The sequence below is a fragment of the Cynocephalus volans genome, chromosome 3 (genome assembly GCF_027409185.1).
Source record: "Cynocephalus volans isolate mCynVol1 chromosome 3, mCynVol1.pri, whole genome shotgun sequence".
NCBI classification, from domain to species: Eukaryota; Metazoa; Chordata; class Mammalia; order Dermoptera; family Cynocephalidae; genus Cynocephalus; species Cynocephalus volans.
In genome coordinates, this window is record NC_084462.1 from 173,827,572 (window position 1) to 173,850,251 (window position 22,680).

The following is a 22,680-nucleotide window of genomic DNA, read 5'->3' on the forward strand; positions in this document are numbered from 1 at the left end:
CAGAGAGTTTCTTGTTGGGTCAACACAGTAGTATGATTTTGGTGAAAATTAATCGTGTCTCTCTGAAATGAGCGTTTTAGATTCTGTCTCCTCCCCATCCTTCTTCATTCCCTTTTGAAGCCCTTTTGAATACGGATTTGTTCATAAGCTAAAATTCAAGAAGAAATTTCAGCCAGCAACTTAGAGAAGTATGGTATGTTGTCCTATTGGTGGCTGCACACTTTTTATCAGGGATAGTTTTTTGATCTAGGATTTATTGCTAACTGAAAAGAGATGAAAAATATCTTTTATTTGTGATTATGAACTAGCTTTTTCTTGGATAGAACAGATTTTTTAAGTCATTATTTTGTGCCAGCTAAAGTTTTCTGAAGTTTCCCTTACACAAAATTAGAGTTTTATTTTAAAGTTTAGAGTTTTCTTTTAACAATTGAAAGTGTTTCAGAAGAATTATAAAATTTTAGAACTGCAAGGGATGTTGGGTTTAGTACTACTCCCTCAAGATTTATAAAGCTAAATATTTTAAGACTGAACATTTATGTATTTATCCCCAGTGTGCTTGTCATATTTTCCATGGATATTTGGCCTTTACCTTTTCCTGTTGAAAAATTAAGCTTTTTATGCACTTGAATTGATGAGCTACCTAATATAAAAATGAGAAAACCAATATGCATTTAAAAGTTTTAACTTTAGAGTTTATAAAGTTCATATTTTACATCCCCTAGTTAAAGCACTTAAGAAAGTATGGATGTTGACCTTTATTTTTTAGAGACTTCTTAAAATAGAGCTGAGCACGCACTGGATCCGTTTGAATGTGTTTTACTTTGTTGTGAAGTTGTTACATTTGGCAGGTAGATCCACAATCACTAGTGAACTGCCATTTTGTTTGAATTGGCTTAAATTTAAATGAATATTTAGATTTCATTTCTTAATTGACTGGCCAGTATGAAAAGATGCCAGTGCTTATAACCATAGTATCAAAAAATTTTAAAGTTACACAAAACTATGTTTACACGCTAGGAACTACCATTTAATGTAAACCACCTGCAAGAAAGTCAGTAACAACTAAATTTATAGTTGCTAAGAACTTTATAAGGATTTCCATTCTGTTTTACCAATTGGGAACACCTTAATGTTTAATATTTAAACTTTTGGTATCATTTTTCTAATGTATAATTTGTATTACCAGGATAAAATATGTACAGTGGTGATGCTAGAGTTATAAGTAAAATTCAAACAAGCTTTGGAAATACCACTTTCATATTTTCTGATGTCATGGATTTAATAAGTAGTTATTTATGTTTTAAAAATATAGAGTAGTTAACTTCTGATCTAAAACCATCAATATACATTTTTTTACACTAATTAACATTCAAGTATTTTAGTAACGTAAATGGTTTGAAACGGTTGCTGCAGGTACTCTATATTTAAACTCTAAGAGCTTGGCCAAATAATTTACAATTCACAGAATATTTTATTTAAGGAGGTGCTTTTTTTTCTTTAAAACTTGATTTCTCTTAATTAAGGCTTTATTCATGATGCCAAAGTTAATGGAGAAAAAAATTCTATAATGTTTCATTTACTATTAAGTTGAATAAAATAAATTTTATTCCAAGTCAGAGCCAAAATCACATTTTGAATGTCTATGTGTTTGATACTGTTTTTAAAATCATGCTAGTGCCAAGAGTCACTAAGTTCTTGAAACTGGCCCATTGGAACCTGTGCAAATCCAGAAAAGATTGATTTAGTGCATAATTAATGTATGATAATTTTAAAAATTTTAAATTGAAAATATCAATGTTTTAAATTCTTAGGAGGATTCAATAATTAATATTGACCTCCTGTTTAAACCTTTATCTGCAATTGGAAAGGCCTCAGGCCACTATTTTCAAAGTGAATTGTTTGTTGTATGTGGGCCCTAACAAGTATGGAGATGTGATATATGTAACCTTAATTAAGAAAAACCAGATTGGATCAACTAATTATTTGAGCAATGTACATTTTCATTTTTTCATGTCCAGATACAAACTTTTCTTCATTCCTGATCCCTCTATAACCAACATCTTTTGCTAAAGAAATTAACTGGCTTTGTATTTTTTTTAAAAGACTTATACAAAATAATAACATTTTTGTTCTATTATGCTTTCATGAATAAAAAGATTATTGACGTGGTTGGTTAATTCTTTTTTCTTTTGGGTGGCTGGCCGGTACAGGGATCAAACCCTGGACCTTGGTGTTATCAGCACTACACACTACCCAGTTGAGCTAACCAGCCAGCTCTGTTGGTTAATTCTTGAATTTTGATTTTTTTTTTTTTAAAGATGACCAGTAAGGGGATCTTAACCCTTGACTTGGTCTTGTCAGCACCACGCTCTCCCAAGTGAGCTAACTGGCCATCCCTATACAGGGATCCCAACCTGTGGCCTTGGTGTTATCAGCACCACACTCTCCCAAGTGAGCCACGGGCCAGCCCTTGATTTTTTTAATTTGAAGAAAAGCTTTGCTATTTTTATTTTTCTAAAATGGCCTGGCATTTTAAGAACTAGTGTTAATAATATATATAACTTCTAAATTTACGGTAATTGGCATGTTTAATAATAGTGTACCAATAACTATTTTTAAGACTGTGGATTCATGGACAAAGCAGTGGGAAGCATTATTAAAATATATGTGGAAATTCTTGATTTGTTTAGAAAGTGCTCAGTTGTCTCTTGCGTAGTTCAAAGGTGAATGTTTCCTGGAATTTTTTTTTACTGTTTTTTTTGAAAGAGGAAAATGTACATTTGAAATGTGATTATCTAATTTCTACAACACTGGATTACTAGGAATAACTTTTTAAAAATCACTATTCTGTATAAATAAAATATTTGAAATTCAAGTAAAAAAAAGTCTGAAATAAAAAGCATTGTCTTTTGGCCATGATACAAGTGCACTATGGCAGTGCTGTTTGCTCAGGACCCAACTTCGCAGCCCTTCTGTGTGTGCTGCGCTCTCACAGTTTGTTTGCTGTTACTACACTGGGCCTTCCTGTCTGGGCCTTAGAAAAGCCGGGCTTCCAAAGCACTATTGAATGCTGAGAATTCTATTGTTAATGTGCATGTCCAATGAGTTGTATTTTAAATATCAAAGATTATTAAATAAAGATAACATCTGCTTTTTTTATTTCCTTTTCTGTTTGTGTTTATTGTTCATTCATGGCCTTGCTATGAATTGTTGGAGGAACAGAAACATCTGAATCACCTGAGAGATCTTCAGAAATGCGTTTTCAAGCCACACATAGACCTACTGAATCAGAACCTGCATTTTAAACAAGATCCACAGGGGATTGGCATGCAGAGTGGAGTTTGAGAAGCACTGTTTTCTGGAATGTTCTTAATAAGCTGCAGCGATGAATAAAGCAGGCCAGAGCAGCTCATTGATATTCCTCCCAGCTAACTGCCACCGATCCTCTAATCTTTTCCAAAAAGATTAAGAATTCCAAATTTTCCAAAAGCTAAGAATTCCAAATTTCTGTTTGAAGTCGGATTTTTAAATGTTTGTTCAATTGTTTTCTAACCCTGGCCAAAATTGTTTTTTAACCCTAGCCAAACAAAGCACATTTGTAACAATTTTTAAGTGTCGTTTTCCCTCATTTTATCCAACTTTGGACACCAGAATCTAAGTATAATAATTGGAATCCATCTAGACTGACTGAGGAGTATTGTATAATGAGAGTTGTATAACCATTTTAGCCATAGGTAGGATTGGGCACAAATTCTGAAAAATAAAGTTTATTACATACATTTTTTTTAGCACAACTTCATAGTTTAGCACTAAGCAGGACCGATTCATTGAATTTGTGTGCCACCAAGTGGCTCTGACCTCAACACTTACCTGTAGGCCCTGTGAAATACAAGTTAATTTGAAGGCCTACTTTATGTTAGCTAAAAACTTTCTTTTATAAAAGGGAATTGTGTTTTCCTTATCCTGCAGATTTTCATGATTTAAGACCTTTTAACCATTTTGTGTCTGTTACCAAATGCTCAAAGTTGACCTCCTTAGCCCCTACTCTTGACATTTCCCCTTTACACACTGTAGTCCTAGCAAGCCTCCTCACAGGTCTTAAATTAGATCGTTACACCTCCAGGCACTCTGTAACACTCCTTGCCCCCGCTTCCGTTGCACTCTCGGTATTCCTGCCCCTACATTTCATTGGCTATCCTCATGCTGTGAGGACTCCTCTTACACACCGGGCTACTATCATTTGCTTTGTCCTGTTCTCTCCCAAGATTGTCCTCCCAGTGTTCAGTTCTCCCTGTGTCAGGGACCCCAGCCACCCTTTCTTTGTCTCTTGGGCTGCTAGAGAGAAACAACTATGTCATTCATTGAACAAACAATTTGGGTGCTAACCATGTACCAGGAATGGTTCTAGGTTCTTGGAAACAGAGCCATGAATAATAATTCATGAATATTCAAGAATTAATATTCAGAATATCAATTCTCTGCTCTCTTGGTGTTTGCATTCTTGTTGGTCTTTAGGCAGAAGAAACATTTAATTTAGTGAACCTGACTTCATGTTAAGAGCTGTGCTTATCTTGTGAGATAGGAAGACAATAAAGCAGGGTGATGTGATAGAGTGACTGGACGGGAGGGTTGCATCACACTGGGTGTTTAAGGAGTGCCTCTGTGTGGAGGAGACATTTGAACATATACCTGAAAAATGATGAGACAGCCATGCAAAGGTGTGGTGCCACTGTACTGGCCCAAGGAAACAGCAAGCACAAGGATCTGAGGAGGGGGAGTGGATTCTTGTCTATGAGGAACAGAGAAGGCTAATGAGGCTAGTAGATAGTGAACAAAAGATAAAATTGGGATGTAAAGAATCTTGTCATGTGAGGTTTTATAAATAAAGATAAGTTTGGGCTGTATTTATGTTTTATTACTCCAAGCAATCTAGCTCTACTTTCTAGAATATTCCCTTCCTTTCTAGACTATATCGCAAGCCTTAAAAAAAAAAAAAAACTTTTAAAAGGGCCATTATCTACTTCTACCAAAGAGCAGTCTGTGCCAGTGTCCACATTAAGCAGCCCAAAGAACTGGCTGAATTTTTAACACTGAAGATTTTGTTTAAGCTATCTCAGAATTCTAGACAAGGCTCCCATCCCTCACTTGGTACGTTTTTGTTTTCCTTCTTAAATCTATGCAGTTTGTAAAATCACTATCAGACAACTATACTGAACTTTGGAAACTTTAGCATCATGTTTTGATTGTTGATCCTCATCGTCAACTATAGTGATTAATATCTATGCATCTCCCAGTTATACCTTTTGCCTTTCTCAGCCATCCCTAGTCCAGGACATCATCAAATCACATAAGCATGTACAATAATGTCTCAGCAGTTCACTTGGCCTTCAGCCTCTGTCAAGTCCAGCCTTCCCGAAGCCACTTTAGCCATTACTCCAATTACCTTTGAGAGAAACTTCCTTACTGTCCACGTGTTATCATAGGAAATAATATGTGAAAACACTGGAAAGGATAAGGCCAAATTACTATTTGCTTGTACAACTGCATGCCTAGATAACCCAGGAAATTAACTGAAAAGCTACTGGAAATAAGGGAGGTCAACAAGTCAACCAGAAATGCAATAAATATACAAAAACCATGTTTGGTTGGTTAGCTCAGCTGGCTAGAGCAAGGTTTTATAACACCAAAGTCAAGGGTTCAGCTCCCCATACCAGCCAGCCGCCAAGAAAATAACCAATAGCTTTTCTTTTTGCATTTTTTTATTGCGGTAAAATACACAAAATTTATCATCTTAATCATTTTTAAATGTACAACTCAGTGGTAATGAATACCTGCATAATGTGCACAACCATTACCCCCATCCATTCCCAGAACTCTTTTCATCTTGTACGGAAACTCTGTACTAATTCCCTATCCCTCTACCCGTTCCCCAGCCCCTGGCAGCCACCATTCTACTTTCTGTCTCTATGAATTTGACTACTCTAAGAACCTCATAGTAGTGGAATAGTGCAGTATTTACCTTTTGGTGACTACCTGATTTCACTTAGTATAATGTCCTTAAGGTTCATCCATGTTGTAGCATATGTCAGAATTTCCTTCCTTTTTAAGGCAGAATAATATTCTGTTATATGATACTACATTTCGCTTATCCATTCATCCATTGAAGAAAACCAATACCTTTTATATACCAGCAAGAACCTGTTAGAAAATAAGATAGAAAAATACCAAGCCAAATAGTGTCTAATTCTTGGAGCTCCAGAGAGGCACTAGCTTCCAAGCTGAGCAGAGTGGAATGGTTTTGTCTCAGTCCTGAGCCACATATCAACAGAGGGGCCCCAAGCAGCTCTGCTTTGTGCTGAGTCCTGTGAGTCTCTTAGAAAATACTCCAATCGGGGCTAACCAGTTAGCTCAATTGGTGTCAGTGTGGTGCTGATAGCAACAAGATCCGGGGTTCGATCCCTGTACCAGCCAGCTGCAAAAAAAAAGTTCTGTCCAGTTCTAGCATTCACTCCTCTAAAATGACTCCTCAAACCCAGTGCCGAGGCCGAGAGGGAGCAGATCCTATGCCATCTCCATTGCTTTCATGCCTTCCTCAGATGAGATTCATTTTCTCCAAAAGCTGTATTTCTGTTCGGCACGAGGGCAGCTCTGTCTTCAACACTGAAACCACTTTTACGTTCTCAGACCCAAAGCAGATTTAGCTTCTTTGAACCATCATCTCAAGTGCCTTCCTGGGGCTTACAGTTAAATACAGAGGATTAATACCGGATGATTCCATTTATATGAGGTACCTAGAGTAGTTAGATTCATAGAGATGCAGTAGAATGGTGGTTGCCAGGAGCTGGGTCCAGGAGAGAACGGGGACTTATTGTCTAATGGGCAGAGAGTTTTAATTTGGGAAGATGAAAACAGTTCTGGAGATGGATGGTGGGGATGGTTGCACAACAGTGTGAATGGACTTAATGCCCCTGAACTGTACACTTAAAAATGGGCAAAGTGGTCAGTTTTATGTTATGTATATTTCATCACAATAAAAAAATAGAGGATTGATCATTGTATTTGCTCCCTTGCAAAATCCCACCTAAATGAAAGTAAAGAAAATGTATAAACCCACAAATACAGAGAGACCAGGAGAGGAGATGCATTCATTGGATTAGATTTGGCTGTAATAGAAAAACCTAATATAACAGTGACTTTACATGCCATGTTTTTTTCTCCCATCTTCAAGAAACGTAGAGATTGCTAGTGCAGGGATGATATAGTATCAGTGTCAGGAATCTGCTCTTTCTGTATTATTGCTTTATGTGCCTGGCTTCCATAGCTAAGGCCAGCTCGTGGATCTAAAGTAATCATGGTGTCCACGACTATACCTGCACACCAGCAAGCAGAGAAAGGAGGGTGAAAATAGGCCATGTGCCCTTTGTTTAGGGTCACCTCCTTGAAGTTGCACACACCACTTCCACTTACTTACATTGGCCAGAACTTAATTACATGACCGCTCCTCGCTACAAAGTGGTGTTTATTCTAGGTTGCCATGCATCTTTGATTTGGTGCCCTAGAGGCAGATCCTAAGATAAGGATTCTTATGAAAGTGATTTCTCAAGAAGTGTCCACAGGAAAAAATGGAAAGGGTATAGGGGAGTAAGAAAATGGGACAAGGAAAGGAAGGAAGCCAAGCAAGGAAGGAATAATTAAGCAAAGCCTCAGTCCTGCAGATAGGTCCGGGGGCAGTATATTTGCATCTTGGAGTTGTCCCAACTGCTTCATTTTAAACTCCCACTGAACAAGGTTGTGTTTCAGCTCTCTGGGCACACAGGCAGTGTGGGCACCAGTAGCCTGAAGGCCGTCCTTTGACAGACAGACATGGGTGCTGGCTGGTGTACATGAAAATGGTAAAGGGATAAGGGGATACAACAGGCACACTGGTGTCTTCTGCTATACCACACATCCAGGTAAAGTGTGGAGGTGTAACTACTATGTACAAAGGGGAAAACAGACTTTGGGGAACAATTAACAGTCAGATGAGACAACAGCAGAAGAGAGACGTTACCATTGTTTTTGGAAGATGAAAAGATGCAGGAATGAGCAGAACCAGGAAGCCGAGTACTAAGTGTTGAGAGAAGTAAGGCCAGCAGGACACAGGAAACGAAAGCAACAAGTATCTTGGAAGGTGGAGGTGAGATGTGGAGTGAAATTAGGAGATTTGGTTAAAAGTTTGCGAAGGAAACAGCATATTCCCTAGAGAGGAGGCATTCATCAGTAAAAAATGTTTTAATAATTTGCAGGATTAAAAGACTTGGTTTTGAAAGTACTCGCTGAGTGCCTAGTATAATGAATGAAACAAAACAAGTCCCCTCAAAGCACACCATTATTAATTTCAGAGCATCAGAGACAAAGAGAAGAACCAACAAACTTCCAAGAAGACAAAAAATGCCCAGAGAGTAATCGGAGGAGATGCGAGCAGGAAAACAAGGCTCTGGTTAGAGAGGTTTGAGTCTGAAGCAATTAATAGAATTTTTGATCTTTTGTTGAAAACAGAGTAAGAAGACTGTTTTACAGTTCTTTTGGTAAGTTTCAGAAACAATGTGATTTTGTAGTAACAGAAAATTGTGCAAATTAAAAAAAATGGAATCTGTTAACTTCAGGAAGAACAGAAAGTTGAAAAATCAAGGAAATGTAATCTTAGAACACCACTTGGCTTGGTTCAGCAGCAGTGAACAAGACTTATGTAGCCATCCGTATAAGGTAAACATTGATTACTGACTTTTACCACTAATCATGATATCGCTGTATTGGGAGCCCAGACGGAAAGCGGAGGCGTGGGGAAATACAAGACTGCTAACCTTTATTTTCCATAATGGAAAGTCAGTAATGTCTACGTTTTTTTGTTTTTTTGTTTTTTGGTGGCTGGCCAGTACTGGAATCCAAACCCATGACATTGGCATCATAAGGTTACGCTCTAACCAACTATGCTAATCGGCCAACTGCTAATGTCTCAAATTAATGAGAAAATGGCAATTATAAGCATAATACTTAGAAATTCAGAGGAAGATATCAGACTAATATTTTAAAGTCTACTTTAAACATGGGTTTTTGCTTTATACTTGCATAAATAAATTCATTTGGGTGGTTTTCTCAGAACAAAGGAACTGCTTTCCTTAGAGTATTGCTGATCCCTTTGCTTGAGAAATGAAACCAGCTTGCTGCTGATAGGTTTTTTTTTTTTTCTTTTTTTTCTGTTTCTATCCATTGAGCTTTCAAAAATCCTAGGTTCAGAATTCCAGCTGGGCAGATTCCGCCACCTGAAGCCTCTGAGGTTCATGAGCTCTGTCTGATGTGATATGTGCTGGGTTGGTTTTGCTACTCATTGAGTGAGGATGAAGAACACCTGTATTAGCTACAAGGCTATCTGGTTGGAAAAGAGGTGTCTTCAGCTCAAATGTTATCAAAAACTTGTCTTTTTTTTTTTTTTTTGGTGGCTGTCCCATACAGGAAGCTGAGCCATTGACCTTGGTGTTATAACACTGCGCTCTAACCAACTGAGCTAACTAGCCAGCTCTGAACTCCTATGTCTTCTAACTCTTTAGCATAAAAAATTTAAATCATATGTGTTGGGAAAATAGAATAATTTAATCTTGCCTGCCTGTCCGGTTGTGGGTGGTGCGGCACATTCTTTGTAAATAAGTTGTGTGTGGGTGGAATTAGTGCACCAGTGCAGCACCTCAGGCTTGGCTGGCATCTGCCTCAGCTGGTGTCTGCCTCAGGCTTCCGCTCCATGCTGCCATGCTCTCCAACCTACAGCTTCCAAGGATCTGTTTGCTGGTTACCTAGCTCATAGACCTGTGTGTGAGGGGTCTGGGGACCCAGCCTGGCATGTGAAGGGTTTGTGACCCAGTCTGGACAACAGGCTTGAGGGGTCTGTGAGCTCCAGACCCAGCCCTAGCTCTACAATTGGCCCAGTCGGCAGGATTACGGCAGGTAAAATAGCTCGATAATATGCAAAAAAAAAAAAGCCTATATAAAGAACTCCTATATACCCATCCCCCAGTTTCAACAATTACTATGTCCTGACAATTGTTTTATCTATCCCACCCCATTAGTTTGAAGCACATCAAAGACATATCACATTATTTATCTTGGGTCATAGTCCATCTCACAGAAAAAATCACCCATAAGGAACTTTCAGGACATAGTTTTTATTTTAATTACTTAAAAAATGAAGTCAGCGCTTATATTTGCATTTATTTGTTTTCTTTAATTGCAGTAACTTTGTGGCATGACATAAATTTATGGAAACTGAACTCCAGGGAATTTATACCTATAGGAAATATGAGCTCAATTTACAGCAGCTAAACTTTTCACCGTCACACAGGAACCCAAACAGGTCCTAGGTTCATGTTACTCCCATCCCACCCTGAGAAAAAGCCAGAGTCCTTACAGTGGCCTACCGGGCCCTATGTGATCTGCCCATTTCACACCCATACTTTTGGGTCCTCACTGCTTACAACCCTTCCCCAGCCCATTCTGCTGTAGCAATCCTTGTCTTCTTGCTGATCCTCTAAACTGCCAAGGATTCTCCCACCTCAGGACCTTTACATCTGTTCCTTTCTGCATGTACTGCTCTTTCCCAAATATCCACGTCTCACTTTATTTCGTTTAAGTCTGTTCAGAGGTCTCCTTATCAGTGAGGCCTCCCCAACCATGCTCCACAACATTACAAGAACCTCCTCTCCCACATCCTTCCTATATCATCCTCACACATTTTTTTCCCCCCCTCACAGCAATCATCACCACCTGTCTTACATTTATTACCTGCGCCTGCCCAGTAGGATGCAAACTTCACAAGATCAGGGACACTGTTTTTTTTTCTTGCTATATCTCCAGTGCCCAGAATAATGGTAGAAACATTAGTAAATTGATAATCATCTGTATGACACATTTGAAAAACTTTGCAAACACTTGAATAGTAAGCACCATGTACTGCGCACTGTTCCAAGCAGTGGAACAATATTTAACAATATTATATCATTTAATCTTCCTAACAACCCCACCCAGTAAGCACTATTATTACCATTCTCCATTTTACAAATGAGAAACACCGAGAGGTTAAGTAATCTATCCAAGGTCATACAGCTACTAAGTAACAGACCCAGGCAGTCAGGCACCAGAGACTGTACGTCTAACCCCTGGGCTATGACATCTTTCACGTAAATACATAGAAAGCATTTAATAAATACTTCCAGAATGAGATGAAAATTTCTTTTAAAGGCGTTTGGATTTCAGGGAGAGCTACTATTGTCTGGTGACATGAAATTCCCAAAACAGGAGGCATTCCCAATGTTCCATTCTCTAACAGTGCATTCTGTGGTAGCCCCTCCTGTGAACGAAATCAAACAGAAAGATGCCAGTATATTTAGTGCTGTGCTTAAAAGAACTGCAGAAACATGGTATCCTCTTCAAAATACAAAATGTGGTAGTCTCTCTGGCCAGGTGCTGTGTCCACGTACCATTGCACCAATTGCTTGTCACGTGACAAACTTTCTTCCTTTGAGAAGGACCATAAGCAAAGCAGGACACTGGTGTTTTACAACCAGTGTGCGTAACTGAAGACTATGGGAGGGGTGTGCACTTGCACAGGTAGTGCCACCAATACCATAGGAGCGTTTACATCAGAACAGCATTTTTCCTCCATTAAATTGCTGTTGTCCTCTGATGAGTCATTTTGAAAAAAAGTTGTCTGTGTTTTAACTTCATGGGTGAAGAATGCTTCAGGAATAAAGCTCACTGTATATAAACGAAGACAGAACTTCAATTGTGAGCTGGAAAGCCACCAGAGGAATTTCTGCTATCTTGGGTAATCAGTAAAAAGTGTTGTTTCCTGCCTTGACAGTTGAATTTGCGCCCCATCTTTTATATCTTTGTATTCTCAGCTCCTACCTTAGTGCCCGGCACAGAGCAGCCCTTCAGAGGTTGGATGATCGACACAGTAATTTGCGATGAGTTCTCTGAAGCCGTTTCCAGCGCAGCACAACGTCCTCGGCCAGGTCTCCTGCACCGCGCCTTCGCGGTGTAGTCCGAATTACAATACTTTTTTCCACAACACGGTCCAGGTCCTCAGAGCCTCCGGGCACGCCGGCTTGGGAGGACCCCACCAAGGGTGGGCTCCGCCTCGAACCGCAGCTGCAGCAGGCCGAGAGCGCCACGCTGCCACGGGTCCTTCAGACTGTTCCTCCCGCGGCCAAAGCCGGCCGGCTCGGTGGAGGTTGACCTGGCCCTGGGCTGCAGGCTGCCAGCCCCGCCAGCTCACGCGCGGTCCTCCGCGATCCCAGCCTCCCCTGCGCCAAGGACACGTCTGGCGGCTGCGCAGGGCCCTTCTACCCCACCGCGGCGCCTCTCTCTGCTCCACAGCCGCTTGCAGAGCGAGTGTCATGGCCGCCGGCGTCGAGGTGGCAGGAATTGCCCCCGGAACTGGGGAAAGTCACTAAAGCGGAGGAAGCAGTGACCCGGTCTGGACGGTGGGAAGTCGTGGGAATGAGTCGAGGCCCCGCGTGGGTGACGGTGTCACTAGAGGCGGCCCGTGGTAAAGTTCCAGGCCAGGCCTCTGCGTTTCCAGGCAGAACCCGGCCCTTGGTGGGAGCCCCCCGCGAAGCCGGCGTTGCCAGGGAAGCCGGCGTTGCCAGGGAACCCCGTGTTGAGCCATCCAATTCTGACTGTTTGGATGTGGACTAGTCCCGTGAAGGCCGACGTTGGAGGACATTTGGCGGGGTTGTCGGACGGCGCTGGACGCTTTTCTCGGAGCTGACGGCGTCGTTCTCTAAACCCGCAGCGATGTCGTCCTGGCTTGGGGGCCTCGGCGCCGGCTTGGGCCAGTCTCTGGGTCGAGTGGGGGGTAGCCTGGCTTCCCTCAGCGGCCAGATTTCAGATTTGACAAAGAATATGCTGATGGAGGGCGCGGAGGAAGTGGAAGGTAAGAGATGGAGCAGGGGAGGGAGGGCTTTCCTGGGACCCTGGGAACGTCCCTCAGCAGACGGGGACAAGTCGCAGACGAGTCCCACCCCGTCCTTTTTATTAACACTCCTCCTTTTGACTCTTCCTGGTTGATTTTCTGGGATGAATGACCCCTGGGGTCTGCGGGAGGAGTCTGGTTCTCGTCCTTTTGACTACTCTGGAAATCTCAGAGTGAAACTGCTCCGAGGTGGAGTAGAGTTTATTTTTCTTTGGTTCGTTCACACCCACCCCTTATTTTGCCCTCATTTTGGGGGCGGATCTGAATTTTGAGCATCTTCATTTTGTCACAGTTACAAGAACTGTATATGATAAGTCGTCACTTTTTTGGTTTTCTTCTATTTTTGTAACAATAGAAATAACTGGTAATGCAAACATTTGGTAACTCTTGCTCTTTCTGTCTTGCGTATATTATTTGTTAGTGAGACATAGCTGTTTTTCCATTCAGTTATATTTTTACTTACTGTGATGACGCATTGTACAGTTCCAGCTGAAAATATTTTTTTGTGTGTGAAATTGCCTATTTCTCCCATATTTCGACAATAGAACAGGGAAGACAGCCCATTCTTTGGGAATCCTTAGCAACCTTCACTCGTCTTTGAAGTCCTCGTCTTACTTTGCTAATGAGTAGTGACCCAGAGTTACGTGGCGATCAGTGGTTAAGTTAATAACTATTTTGATTTCTTGGTATTTCTTTAAGCAAGATATTTCTTGGATCAAAAGAGTTTTTAAAATTTCAGTCTAGGTCTGCCTCCAGGGTGATAATGGGCTGGTCTTTTGGATGAGAGCAGTTCCATTGACAGTTTTATTTCTTATAAATTAAATTAGAATTCTGGTTGTTGTTGTTTTTTAAATCCTGATTTAACTGAGCCTTCATATTTATTTGGTTGAAAAAGAGAAAGATAGTTTGATAGAAAGGTGGTGTTTATATTTAGAATTTCTGTGGGGTCTATTTAGAAGGAAGGAATACAAGGGAGCTGCCAAAATCCTTCTTACAGCTTGGGGTTCCCCTTGGGGGGGGTGCGTGACATGGGACAGGTTTGGGGATGGAAATGAAAGGGCTTCTTTCTGTGTCCCAGAAAGGATCTTGGGACCTTGAGGGCAGTCAGAAGCAGAGAAGGGCCAGATAACAATGGGAAATGACTAGTCTTTCCTTATATCGTAGATAGGGGGAAACAGGTGACTATTTTGACCCGAACCAGAAAACATGCATTCGCAACCTGGATGTCTTGCAGGTTTAAGGTGGGATTAATTTTGTTCTTCACACCATATGTGCTCCTGTATTCTCAGTCTTAGTGATTTCCGTATCTCCTACCCAATTTTCTAAACTAGGAATATTTATGTCTTTGTCTCTTTCTTTTTCATCTCCTATGTCCAGTTGGTCACCAGATCTTGTTCATCCTATGCCAGATTGTCCTTTCCTTTATTACTCCTACTTCTTTAGTTCAGTCCCCATAATCTCTCCCAGGGACTTTTTCTTTTTCATGTCCTGTCACCGATTTCTCCCTACTCCAGTTCATGTTCTGTTGTATTCCCAGTTAATTTTCTAAAAATAAATGTGCTTAAAAATTTCTTGATCATGTTACTTGCAGGATAAATTCCAAACCTCTTAGTTTTGGGAGGCCAAGGACCTATCTTATCTATTTTCTGCCTACCTTTTCTAGTTCCCATACCAATGGCCATGCATCTGCATATTTGCACACACATGCATGCTTGTACCCAGACTTCTACCACAAGGAACTTTGTCAGGTGTGTACACAACTCTGAACCTCTATGTGGAAAGCCCTTCCTTCTCTACTTCCTCCTTCACCTGCCTGTGCCTGGAAAGCAATTTTCCTGTATGACCCTGCTCACATGTCGGGTACTTAGTGAAACCTTTCTGACTCCCACTTAGGTTGAGTCGATTGCCAGTGATGTGTTCTAACAGAACTTTGTGGATCTCTCCCTGATAGCACTTACCATATTGAGTTATAATTTATCTCTTTCCTGAAGTCCAGGGTGGGGACTGTATGTTTTTGGTCCTTATAGTAACAGTGTGTTGCATCTTCCTTGGTACATAGTAGGTGCTCAATAAAAATTTTGCGAGTGGGTGAATCTTCAAAGTTGCTTAATGCTTTTATTCTTTTCCCTTTGTATTACTGTAGGGATTGCCTACCACCTAATTTATTGATTTTGTAAATTATTTAAAAAGAGTCAGATCTTTTATTAATTCAGCATATGTCTATTGAGTGTTTACCCTGTGCCAGTTATGAACAAGAAAACAGTCCCAAAATAGCACTGTTAGTACAACTTGAAAATCATCCATATTTACAAATACCAGAAGGTTGCTATTCTACCAAACACTACTGGTTTATTCAAGGTTAGGAGCTCGGATTTTTAAATCAGATAGGCATGAGTTGAAATTCCACTTCCATGCCTTGCAAGTTGTGGGATCTTTGGCAAATTATTAAATACTTCTAAAAAACACAGTTTCTTTATCTGTTACATAGGGATAGTAATACCTACCTTGAGGTTGAGAAGATTAAATGAAATCATTAAATTAAATGTGTAAAATGTCTGGAACTATACCTAGTAAATAGTAAGCATAAATAAATGGTAGATGTTATGTTTTTCCTCATTGAGGAAATCGGAATTTTTTTGTCTGCATAATATCTCCCCTTTACTGAAAAAAGACCAGGATTTTTTTTGGGGGGGGGGTAGGGAGTGGGAGGCCACTTAAATAATTTAAATCCCTCTTTGAAACAGTTGCTGCTTTTAAAAATTACCTTTCTAAACAGATTATGTTATACTTCGTCTTCTTCAGGGTAGCAATTAGACAGCCAGAGTTTCAAACAAGATGTATAAACAACCAGAGAAGCGACCTTACCTGTGATTTTCAAAATAAGGGTGTGTTTGTCAGTATAATTTATTGCATGCTGCTTGTATTTTCTTTTGACTTAAACTATAGTTCGGAGAAGTTATTTTTATAATATTAAAGTGCTGTGAGTAATGAAAAAACACTAATACCTAGAAAAAGATAAGTCTGTGGATGATAATTTTCTGACAGCATCAATGATGCTATTTTGGCACTACTGGGCTCTGACTCTACTTTTAAATGCAAATGTATAAAACCAGACTGAGCTCATTATTATTTTTAGTAAGTTATATCTATGTTACTTTAAATAAGTGTTCTTTTAGTGTATTTTCATTTTTTGTTTACAGGTCATTAATTATTTGATATTATTAGAAGCAGAAGTTAGAAATAAGGCCTTCAGTCCCAGTTGAATAAGTTTCATCTAAAATTACAGGGTAAGTCAACAGAGAAAGAGTGTCAGTTTTCAAAACTTAATGAGCACTTCAAGCGAGTAAAGGTAGACATCCTAAGGTATAGGACATAGGCAAAATAATGACATATGATAATGAACAACATTAACAGCAATGGAAAGTTCTGATGAAAATCAAGTGGTGTACGTCTGAATTTGCCTACTATTCTGTTCAAACCCAGGGAAATATATTTTCCTTAAAATGCTTGTTTATTCTTCGTGTGTTGATCAGATACTCAGTATATGCTATTTCTTTTGTAACAGAATTACCTAATTCTAGGAGAACGGAAATTGAAGCCATTCATGCAGTCTTAAAATCAGAGGTAAGGATAATTAAAGACCGATTAAACTTAGATTTTTCTTTCCTTTCTTTCTTTTCTTTCTTTCTTTTTTTTTTTCCTGTGGTTGGCCAGTAAGGGGATCCACACCCTTGACCTTGGTGTTATCAACACCTTGCTCTAACCAGCTGAGCTAGCCAGCCAGCCCAGATTTTTCTTTTTGGAAGCTGAGAGAGTTATTCAAACTTTATTTCAGTCCTCTCATTTTAAATGCACTCCCTTCCACTTTTTATCTCTTCTTCTTTATCTCTGTTTTTGTGAGCTTTTATCAGCCTCCTTTAGATGAAGAATGTATTTACATGTTACTGCAGTTTGCTATTCTTTAATATTCCCATCTCTATTTCTATATGCTGGAAGTAGGAAAACTGCCAAATGTAGAAATGACTGTTACAAAAATCTGTCATTAGCAAGGATTTACTGTGTTCTAAGAGTGTTAAATTGCAGTAGTACATTTATTTAAGTATAATATGAAGACTGTATTTCTGTTTAATTTACAGCTTTTTAATTCCCAAACATTAAAATAACAATAATATTTGGATACAAAGTAGTTAAGAAGATAGGTATAGTAAATTAATTTTACCATTTTATTCATTATTGGTCAAGTGTCTAGTCGTGACTAGTTCTGGACATTGTACTTAATAGGGATGAGAAAAGCTTGGAAAAGAGTTCAAAGGAAAGCCATAAAGAAAATGAAAGTATTTAAAAGTAGTTTCTAGGGCTGGCCCCCTGGCTCACTTGGGTGGGTGCGGTGCTCGGTGCGCCAAGGCCGCGGGTTCAGATCCAATATAGGGATGGCCGGTGGGCTCACTGGCTGAGCGTGGTGCAGACAACATCGTGCAGAGGGTTACAATCCCCTTACTGGTAAAAAAAAAAAAAAAAAGTAGGTTCTATTGTAAAGGACTAAAGAAACTCAACTATTAACCTTGAGATAAGAACAGTGAGAGAACACTTCATAATTGTGTTTCAGCAAAAGATATTCTTAGAGGACTGTGGTAAGCCTGTTTTCCTCTTAACTAAGCCCATAAAAAGAGAACATTGAATTTAGATATAAGAAAATATTTACTGACTAGCATTGTTGAACTCTGGTCTAGATTATCCAGGTGGGATTGTGGAATTTGAAAATAGAGGGACCTCTCAGGAAGAACTACAGTGGTATTCTGCTTCAGTACAAGATGGCAGTTTGGTGGCACTTAGAGATCTTAGCTAATACCTTAGTGATTACCTAGTAAGTAAAGTAGGTGTGTTCCAGGACAAACATTTTCTTTGTACGGCCGAGATAGGAAATCGTTCCCACGGTTCCTAAAGAAATCCTGAGAAAGCACTCATTGGCACAGATCCACCCAGAAAAATTAAAGGGCAGAGGTGTGTGTGGTAGCATTAGCTTTGGTTAATTCACCAGTGTACATTTCGAGAAAAAAATAAATAAGGTTAACCTGCTCAATGAATGTCTGCTCTGTATTGAGCTTGAGAAGGGAGATAGAAGTCTTCTGTCCTGTTGATCTCAGTTCTTTTAATGCCTCTCCTAGTGTTATCATTGGACTATAGTAAGTATGATTCTATTGTTTAGAAATATTTGTTTTTGACAAAACACCTCCAAATGCAAGCTAACTTTCTCATTTGGTGTTTATTCAAAGTACCATAAGCTACTCAAATACTAGAGGAAAAGAGACGATTGGGCTTCCCAAGGGCTTATTTTCTAAGATAATTTTGACTATACATAATTCTCACCTTATGTGCTCACTTCATACCCTAACTCTGTATGTGACTGTGCAGTATATCTGTTCAAGACTTACTGCTGTAAGAGGATAAGTTGTAGATATGGCTGAATATTTTATTTAGTAAGTTTTCATATAGACAAAGGGCAGTGTTTTTTCAGAGGTTTTCCAAAGGAAATTAGATTTGCTTATAGATGTTAATATGTGTAGCTGACTGAATTAGTTAGGATTCTTTAGTTCCAAGTAATAGTAACCAGCATAAGCTAATTTAACTTTCTGTATACGAAGAAAAATAGTCATCACATTTACTGTCTTGGTCCAATAGACTATTTTAATCTCTTTATATTAAGTCATTTTACAAATAACTTACAGAAGTATGAATAAAGTAATGGTGAAAAGCTTTATTAGAAATTTTAATAATAATTTAAATATAGCAAATCCAAATTTTTATTTTATATTTTTCTGGTTTTGAAACATATACACACAAAATAGGCAGTGTTCTTTGAATTCAGTTAACTGCTTATTAACTCTCTTTGTGTGTTTTTTTAAAATTAAATTTTTTATTGAAACATATTGATGTCACATGTTAACTCTTAAGCATATATGAGAATGTTTCTATCTATCTTGTAAATACTGGTTCCAGATTTTAATTACTCCCCTAGTAGTTTTTAAGTTATCATTACTTCTAATTCTTTTTTTTGACCAGTAAGGGAATTGCAATGCTTGGCACGGTGTGGTCTGCACCACGCTCAGCCAGTGAGCGCACTGGCCATCCCTATATTGGATCTGAACCCGCAGCCTCAGTGCTACCAGCGCCGCACTCTCCCGAGTGAACCACGGGGCTGCCCCCTTTTTAAAAAAGTTTTTTTTGATGATTACTTCTAATTCTTGACGTGTCATTAAAACGGACAGTTTTGAAAACTTTAATGGCTCATGCTTTTTAAAAAATTTAATCATAATTGATTATACATATTTTGGGGATTCTGTGTTAATCAAATCAATATTACTAGTATGTGTATTGTTACAAATTGTACTTATTCTTTATGCCTCTTGTCCAATCTCTCCCTATCCCCCTCCCTCCTCCCTCCCACCACTGATAACCCTAGATTTCTTCTCTCCCTCTGAAAGATAATGGTTACTCAGTTGATTTGCTTTTTAGATGATCTGTCCAATGCTGACAGGTGTGTTTAGGTCCCCTAATATTATCATAGAGCAGATGCTTCTTCTGTCACTCTGGAATGGGCTTTGTGGAGAGAGACATCCTCTTCTTTTTTTGGTCTCTGCTGGTGACTCTCCTTGTGTCAATGCACTCCAGTGGCTGGTGGACCATCTGTGTGGTGATTATGGCATCTAGCCACTTTGGCGGCAACCGTGGTAGCTGTGGTGGGCCACCCACATGGAGGTGATGTTTTTGGCATGTTCCTTGGCACTGGTGGTGTGCCTGGTAATGGACAGGGGTCTGGTCTCTGGCTCCATGCCCCAGGCCCCCTGATGGCCCCAAGGCGCTGGTTGTGTTCCTGGGCCGAACTAATTTTTTGTCCTTTGCTTACTTCTAAAATGAGTGAACTTCCTGTGGGAACCAGTACTTGAGCTGTGTTATTGCACTAAATTGCTGCTTTGTTGCTGTTTCCCTAGGGAAGGCTTTTTGTGCAGCTCAGGGTTTAATGGTTGACCTTATAGGTACTTCTGGCTCTCCAGAGACCCAGTGCACCTGATTTTGTAGAAACTCTGATCTGGGCCTGAATCTTGTCATCAAACTGCACCCCATGCAATTCTGCTTCCTGACCAGTCTCCTCTGAGTGGTCCTGTGCTGACTGGGGGTCTGATTGGCTGTCCTTGCTGTGTCCCAGTTTTCTCCTGGTGGGCCCATCCCCCCCCCACACTTCATGTGCAATGGGTCCTGCATGCGTCCTGTGCAATGACTTACTGGCCTCTTAACGGCCCCCTTTTTCAGCTGTTCTGGCTCTTTGCTCCTGTGTGGGTTTATGGGAACCCTATTAGCAGTCTTGCTGTCCTGGGGGCCACCAAGGCCCTCTTCTCCTCTGCCACCTCCCAGCAACTCCATCTGAAGGGCACAGCTATGGCTTCTGCCGGCTCCTGCTCCATGTGCTCAGCAGTTCTAGCCTTTAAGGCTGCTGTGGCCCGAAATCCTCCAAGCAGTTTTTTCTTTCTCTCATTGTGGCTTCTCCCCCTCCATGAACTCTGTAGGTCTCTACTCCTCTTCCCCTGAGCTCCAGTGGCCCCAGCTTGGCTGTTGTTGCATTTTTATAGTTGTAGATTGGTTGATTTGTGGGAGAGAGTCCTCATGATTTTGTTGATCAGACAATGGCTGTCATCTTTGCTCCATAGTTACAAAGTATTTTTATTCTTATATTTATAAATACCAATTAGAATGATAATCCATTGAATTATTTTCATTTCTGTATCATCAGTTTCCTCCTAGTCATCTTTGTATACACAGCAGCCTTCAGCATTTGTCCACGAATGAACTTAATCAAGTAAATGTTGGAGTATAAATGTTATACTTAATAAAAGAATACTGTCACATATTCATTTAGCAAAATGGGATGGTTCAGGTCCTTGTCATAAAGTATTGCAGAATAAAATACTTTCTTATTGAATGGCTAATGTGAAAATCATATTTCCTTTTTGTTCTTAGAAATATATTGTTCATTCATCAGTTCTTGAGTTTGAGAAAATTTCATTTTGATATTGCCATCTAAAGACTTGTTTGAGATTTTGCCTCTGTAGTCAGTTTCACCATTAGACTCTAGAGTGCTGCTTTCTGTCTCTTTGCATTCATCTTCAGAGTTGTCTAGTGATTGTGAAATGTTTTCCTCTGTCAGTTTATTTTTCTTTGTCGAAAAATGAAAAATTCTGAATTTTCAACTCTGTTCAGTAAAAGCCAAAAAAAAAAAAAAACCTCCAAATATATCTCCAAACTGCTGTTTACTTTTATAAAGATGATGTCATACTTAGGGCAATGCGAACAGAAAACTGGTTATTTCACTATTACATGATTCTTCTAGGTGATTCCGTAAGTCTTCCATTTTCTTATTATTTTAGTCTTTTTCAGCATAGTTGGGAATAGTTGATAAATAATGATAAAATAAATCCTAGGATAATAAAATAGCAAAATGTTTCAGGATACAGAAAAAACAAGATCATTACAATCCCATGGATTATTCTTAGATTTATGAAAGGATCCAATGTACCATTATGGTAATTGCAAGGTGGAATGAATTTTATTCTATTTTCAAAAGTAGGTAAATTTTTTGTTTGTTGGAAGACCTTTAAGAAGGAGTAATAGTCATTAATATCAATTCTTACAAATAGGACTGCTTTAAAAAGAAATTAAAGTTGGTACTAGTGCACCATGATAGTTAACCAAGCATTAAGCAGGATGAAATATTTTAAGAATATAAGTGTCTCTGGACTCCAAGAGCAGAAATGCAGGCACCCTTTAGGAAGGGGCTGCAACTGGAAATGGAGGCCATCAGGAGTCTTTTTTTCTTATTTATATTCTTCTCTGCTCTTCGTCGTGTGTATGTATTCTTTTTCCTTTCAGCCCAGCCTCCTCTGCTACGTATTCCATGTGATAGAAAATATGACCCTAGACAACTCTTAATATATTACAGGTTCAGCCAGATAAGGAGAATCTGTCCTTTATGTGTTTTCTCAACCTTTCTGACTCTCATATGGCTAGGGAGATGAGGGCAGACAACCAAGTAGGTATTGACCAAATTCAAAGTTCTAGTTTTTAGTCACTTTTAAATAACCTCAGGGGTTTTTTTGTGTTAAAAAGCCTAAAGTGGACTTTTATAGCCAGGTTTTGACTTCAGTATATTGTGTTATTCATTTATGTATGTTTTTCATATTAACAGCTCTCAGAAAATCATGCAAAAGCAGCCAATAGAATAGAAGGTAATTAGTTGTGTGACCATTGGTCCTGTTTCTTACTACTACTACTTCAAGATAACCGAGTTCTGTGTTAGATTTCTGGGGCTAGAGTCCCAAACTAAGGTTTGTGGATATTGTAATTATTCCTTTGATTTACTCCATTCGTTTTCTCTGGGAATTCATGAAATATTCGTAGACCGTAGTTTTCATGGCTGCTAGGAACATCAGAAGTTCCTAGAATCTAAGAGAAAAACAGATGACATCCCAAAAGTGAAAAATTCATCATCTTCTGGCAGCTTCTTGCCCACCGTCAGCCTCCTTTTTCTCAGTCATCATTGTTAAACTGTGTAGATACATTAGTAGAATGCTTAGTAAATTATCTGTAATAACTTTTAAATTCTTTTTTGTAGAGAGTTTTAA

At 39.3% G+C, this 22,680-nt stretch overlaps 2 protein-coding genes across 3 annotated transcripts in view; both read left to right on the forward strand.

Moving 5' to 3' along the window:
- ATXN3 (ataxin 3) overlaps positions 1–3,344 on the forward strand; it is a 43,788-nt gene extending 40,444 nt beyond the window's left edge. Inside the window, exon 11 of the mRNA XM_063089032.1 lies at positions 3,223–3,344. Coding sequence (XP_062945102.1) covers positions 3,223–3,305 — 83 coding nt within the window. The 3' untranslated portion in view covers positions 3,306–3,344. The remainder of the gene's footprint in view (positions 1–3,222) is intronic.
- A 9,075-nt stretch (positions 3,345–12,419) lies between these two features.
- LOC134372366 (thyroid receptor-interacting protein 11) overlaps positions 12,420–22,680 on the forward strand; it is a 68,711-nt gene continuing 58,450 nt past the window's right edge. For both annotated transcript variants that reach the window (XM_063089876.1, XM_063089877.1), the window contains exons 1-2: positions 12,420–12,967; positions 16,572–16,630. In XM_063089876.1, the coding sequence (XP_062945946.1) occupies positions 12,829–12,967; positions 16,572–16,630 (198 nt within the window). In that variant the 5' untranslated portion in view covers positions 12,420–12,828. The remainder of the gene's footprint in view (positions 12,968–16,571; positions 16,631–22,680) is intronic.